This window comes from Myotis davidii, unplaced genomic scaffold, assembly GCF_000327345.1.
Source record: "Myotis davidii unplaced genomic scaffold, ASM32734v1 scaffold698, whole genome shotgun sequence".
Lineage (NCBI taxonomy): Eukaryota > Metazoa > Chordata > Mammalia > Chiroptera > Vespertilionidae > Myotis > Myotis davidii.
In genome coordinates this window covers 212,918-217,840 of record NW_006290032.1, presented here as the reverse complement: position 1 = coordinate 217,840, position 4,923 = coordinate 212,918, and the positions used below count along the sequence as shown (strand labels likewise).

Sequence of the window (4,923 nt, the reverse complement as noted above, 5' to 3'; positions counted from 1 at the left end):
GGACTCTGAGCCTGGTCTTGTCGCTTGAACACGTGTCCCTCGCCTGCCTGCCTCTAACAATGGGCAGGGTCTCTTCTGTCCCCCATCTCGAGCTTTCCTTCCTCTTGACCCCCCGAATCTCTTCCCAGCATCCTCCCTATTGAGGTCACTAGTTTCAGGCCATGGCTCTGCCTCTCCCTCAGGTGTTTCCCCTGCACACCTGCTGTTTCGGTGCCTTGACCCACCAGGAAGGCTGCTCGCCTGACGCGTGGCACCCAATTCCCACCTGCCCCTGGCTGTGCACAGAGGGAACAGGCCTCTCCCCCGACACCCCTACTCTAACCCCAGCCGCTCTGATCTGTGTCCGCTACTGGGGACCCCCACGCACACCCGTCGTCTGGCTGTAGGAGCACGTGTCTGTGGTGACAGGTTCCTGGCTGCAGAAGCCCAGAGGCCGCTGCGGCTCCCGGGCCAGGCCGGGCCGACCCTCCGGCCACACTGGGTCCTGCTTTACTTCCTGCTGTGACCCGGCTCCCTGAATTCTCGGTGCGTCCCGTGCGGTGCCGTGCGGCGTGTCCTCCTGGAACCCGTGGGAAGCGCTCTGCCTCCTCTCCCTTAGCTGCTGTCATTGCAGCGCAGACGGGTGGCGGTTATGGCGACGGTTTTCCTAGGAGGCCGCTCGGGGTTGCCCACCTGACCTGGCGCCGTGGCCCCTGCCTGCACGCTGTGTCCGCCCCTTATGAGAGCGACCCGCGTCTCTGAGCCTGCATTCCCAAGGGGACACTCAGCTCCCGAGGGGAAACGCCCCGTCCTGGTCCCTGCCGCTCGCTCCACCCAGCACGGCAGAGCCCAGCCATCCGCCCCTCGTCTCACCGCTCCCGTCCACCTCGCTCACGCTTCTCGTCCGACGGTGCGAGTGCGGCCTGGAGCTCCCCTCCGCGTGCGCGGGAGCCGCCGCCCCTTCCCCGCTACACTGAGTGTGACGGTCGCGGGAGGGGATCCCCAGTGAGCGCATTCCCTGGAACCCATAGCTCGACGAGGCGTTTCCACGTCCCAGGAAGACGCCACCTCAGCACAGTCTCCGTTCGTTAGGACAATCCCTGCCACACCGTGTGCCCCGCAACCCGTGGAGACGGTGCGGACATGCACGTACGCGCTCTACAATTATCTACTGACTGGCGGCTGCTCCCTGGCCCATGCGAGAGCTCGACGTCTAACCACTCACCCTGACGCCAGCACTCACACTCCCTGACCTGCAGCGGCCTGTGCGGTGGGGGTGCCGTCCTTATTTTTCACGGGTTGGGTTGGGAGGACTTTGAGATTTGAAGGAAGGAAGGAAAATCTCGTATCTCTGGACAGATGTGGGGGAGAGAGGGGGACGGGGCCTCCCTGGGACCCTGAGCCACCACGGGCACAGATCGGGGTGAGAGAGAGGGACGGGGCCTCCCTGAGCCACCGCGGGCACAGATGGGGGTGAGAGAGAGGGATGGGCCCTCCCTCGGACCCTGAGCCACCGCGGGCACAGATGGGGGTGAGAGAGAGGGATGGGGCCTCCCTGAGCCACTGCAGGCACAGATGGGGGTAAGAGAGAGGGACGGGCCTCCCTGGGACCCCAAAGCCAGCGCAGGGGACCCGCCCCGTCCGTACCCGGGCGGTGAAGTCCACGGCGGCTCCCCGGTTGAGCAGGAGGGTGGCCACGTTGACGTTGCCGTAGTGGGCGGCGATGTGCAGGGGCGTGAAGCCGCTCTGGGGAGCAGAGAGAAGCACAGTCGGTCAGGCCGTCCCTCCCCGTGTGCCATCGCAGGAGCATGAGGAGAACCACGTGGTTAAAAAAGAAAAATTAAACAAAAAAACACCGAGGGGTGGCTGTCTAGCTGGTGACCGCAGTTCAGCCCAGGCCACAGGCACTGCCCACGGCTCCTGTCAGCGCTCGGAGGGGAATAACCACGTCTCTAAGGGGGCAGTGAGCCCCCACATCCTTGGTGTTATTTCTAATTACCGTCACAGTTCCCCTGGGAGATGTGCCATCTGTACAAAACCAGGTTCTGGAGTTCCTTTAGCTTCAGAGAAAAACGATGACTAAACAACATAAGGTGTTAGCCACGGGAATAACAATTATGAGCTTGAAATCTTTTCCCCAGAGAAGAACTCAAAATGAATGTTTCTTAAGAAACGGATGGACAGCAGGGGTTGGCGTGCGGACGCTGCGAGGACGTGGTCACTCTCAGGGCGACACGTCCTGGCTGCTCGCCCTAACGCGGGGCAGTCAGACCACGTGGTTAAACGGGAAAAGTTTAAAATAAAAAACACACAAAAGTTAACCAGCACCCTTGCTGTCAACGTGAATATAAAATTAAAAATTCAACTGAACCTAATTTCGAATGTTACTTAAACCAAACTTGATTAATAAGCTAAGATGGATATAAAATACAATAAGCAGGTTAAATCAGCTACACGGGCATTAGAGACCTGTTACTGTCAGAACGTTTTTTTAAAAAAATGTCTTAAGCTCTTAAATGGAAGGAAAGTACATTTTCATTTCTTTTCTGATGAAAAATTAGTTAGAAAGGTTTGCCGTTTTCACAGAAGCAGCATAGCAGTTCTGTTATTAAAGTCCGCAAAGCGCTATTACCCTTGCTCTCGTTTCAGTAACTTCATTACTTAATGAAGGATTACAGAAGCAATCCAGACTGTCCCGTAGCCGGGCCTCGGTCCCCGGGTGTGAGGTGGCCTAGCATTGTTCTGTCTCAGGTGAAATGAACCTGGGTGTGGCGAGCACTGTATTTAAGAAGTGTCACCTGAATCCTGGCTGTCACTTTTCCGGTCATTTGACTACAGACTTTGCCTTCTGAACCCAGATCAGGCCCTAAAGCAGGGGTGGGAAAACTTTTTGACTCGAGGGCCACAATGGGTTCTTAAACTGGACCGGAGGGCCGAACAAAAGCATGGATGGAGTGTCTGTGTGAACTAATATAAATTCAAAGTAAACATCATTACATAAAAGGGTACGGTCTTTTTTTTTTTTTTTTTTAGTTTTATTCCTTTCAAACGGGCCGGATCCGGCCCACAGGCCATAGTTTGCCCACGGCTGCTCTAGACCCTCAGGGGCAGGGATCCCTGTGCGCCGGCCACACTAACGCACACGATTCCTGACGCAGAGAAGCAGGACACAGAGCAGCAGTCGCTCTGCATCCACACCCACGGCGGTCAGGACGTTGCTATCCGGTGGCTACCTGAGGCCAAACATTCACGTCAAAACAGAGGGAAGAATCAGTCTGCAACCTGGCTCTGATTTATCCAATGCCAAGCGCTTACAGCTGAAGGAATGATGGGCGTATGTTTCCCACGTTTCCCTTCGTGGATCCTGCCGCCCGACAACTTCCCGAGTGCGTGTCTGTCATTCCGGTTACAGTGGAATCACAGCGAAACAGCGATCGCTGCTGGATCTTTTCCAACTTCTTCAAACATCATTTTTCTCATTTGCAAAATTAAACGGGCGTCCTGTCCGAGGTGGCCTCCCTGGCGCGGTGGTGCCTGCCTGCGGCTGGGGGGAGTCCCTGAGCCGCATGGGGGGCGGGGCTCCACGCCCGCAGTCGCCCAGGAAAACGCCCCTGAGACTCCGTGTGCTCACAGACCCTTTCTGCCTCAGTGCGAGCCTTCCCAAACGGCGCCTCCAGCACACGCGTGGAGCAGGGCTGCTTCAGAAATGCGCTCAACCACCAGAGTCACCTAAACCCGTGGTCGGCAAACTGCGGCTCGCGAGCCACATGCGGCTCTCTGGCCCCTTGAGTGTGGCTCTTCCTAAGCCTTAGGAGGACCCTAATAAGTCCAGAGGGCACAGCTCGTTGGCAAAGCAGCCAAGCCCCAGAGGGACCTGCTTTAAGATGGAGTTTGGCTCCATGCTCCACGCTAACGGGCCATTCCATACGTACCCTGGGTAAATATCGCTTCGGACATATTCAACATTCATTGTCTGGAATTACCCAGTCCCTTAATTATGGGAAACATTCCGAAATCAATTTCCTAATAAGGGAAGTACCATCATTAGTGAAGTTAGTGAGCATTTATTCTAACTGGGCAAAAACTAAAAAATAAAGGAAAACAAGGCGTATGTTGGCATTAGCTGGTACCGTACCTCAGTCGTCCTATTCACCATCATCTGAAGCGGTGGGTGTGGGGGAAAGAGGGGAGATGTTAGCACACTGCAAATGAGGCGGCCGTCCGCGCGGAGCCGGCCCGCTGGCCCAGCACAACACGCGCTCATCTCTCTGTTTCTATTCTTTTTTACTAGAAACGGAAAAATTAGGCAACTTTCTAAAAAGCTGAACCTCATCTTTTAAAAAACTTTTTTTTTATTTACTTTTTTTGTTAATCCTCACCTGAGGGTATTTTTCCATTGATTTTGAGAGAGGAAGGGAGAGAGAGAGACAGAGAGAAGCATCGATGTGAGAGACACACATTGATTGTTTGCCTCCAGCACGCACCCCGACCAGGGCCGGGGAACTGAGGTGCGTGCCCTTGACCGGAATCGAACCTGGGACCCTTCAGTCCAAGGGCCGATGCTCTATCCACTGAGCAAAACCGGCCAGGGCTACAAAAGATTATCTTTAACTTTTCTGTTATGGTACCTGACAGACAGTCCCCTTCCTTCCCAAACCCCCTGAAAGTCAGTGACCCCTTTAGACGAGCAGAGCACCTGTTACACGGGGCCCACTGCTCTCCATCCGGAGCCCACGGCCGGGAGCCCGCGGGGCCTTGCCTGGCACAGAGGGCGGTGGGAGCCCGTGGCCAGGACCCAGGCCTTACCTTGGACTGCACGTCCGCGTTGTGGTCGTTCTGCAGCAGCAGCGCTGCTGACTTGGTGTCGTCCTTGCGGGCAGCGATGTGCAGGGCGGGCAGCCGCACCTTGCCTTTGGTGTCATTCTCCAGGAGCACGGCCACCGC

At 56.2% G+C, this 4,923-nt stretch overlaps 1 protein-coding gene across 1 annotated transcript in view; it reads right to left on the bottom strand.

Moving 5' to 3' along the window:
* ANK2 (ankyrin 2, neuronal) overlaps positions 1-4,923 on the bottom strand; it is a 154,136-nt gene that overhangs the window by 102,200 nt on the left and 47,013 nt on the right. The window contains exons 7-9 of the mRNA XM_015563371.1: positions 4,786-4,922; positions 4,115-4,138; positions 1,627-1,725 (exon numbers count right to left, since the gene is read on the bottom strand). Coding sequence (XP_015418857.1) covers positions 1,627-1,725; positions 4,115-4,138; positions 4,786-4,922 — 260 coding nt within the window. The remainder of the gene's footprint in view (positions 1-1,626; positions 1,726-4,114; positions 4,139-4,785; position 4,923) is intronic.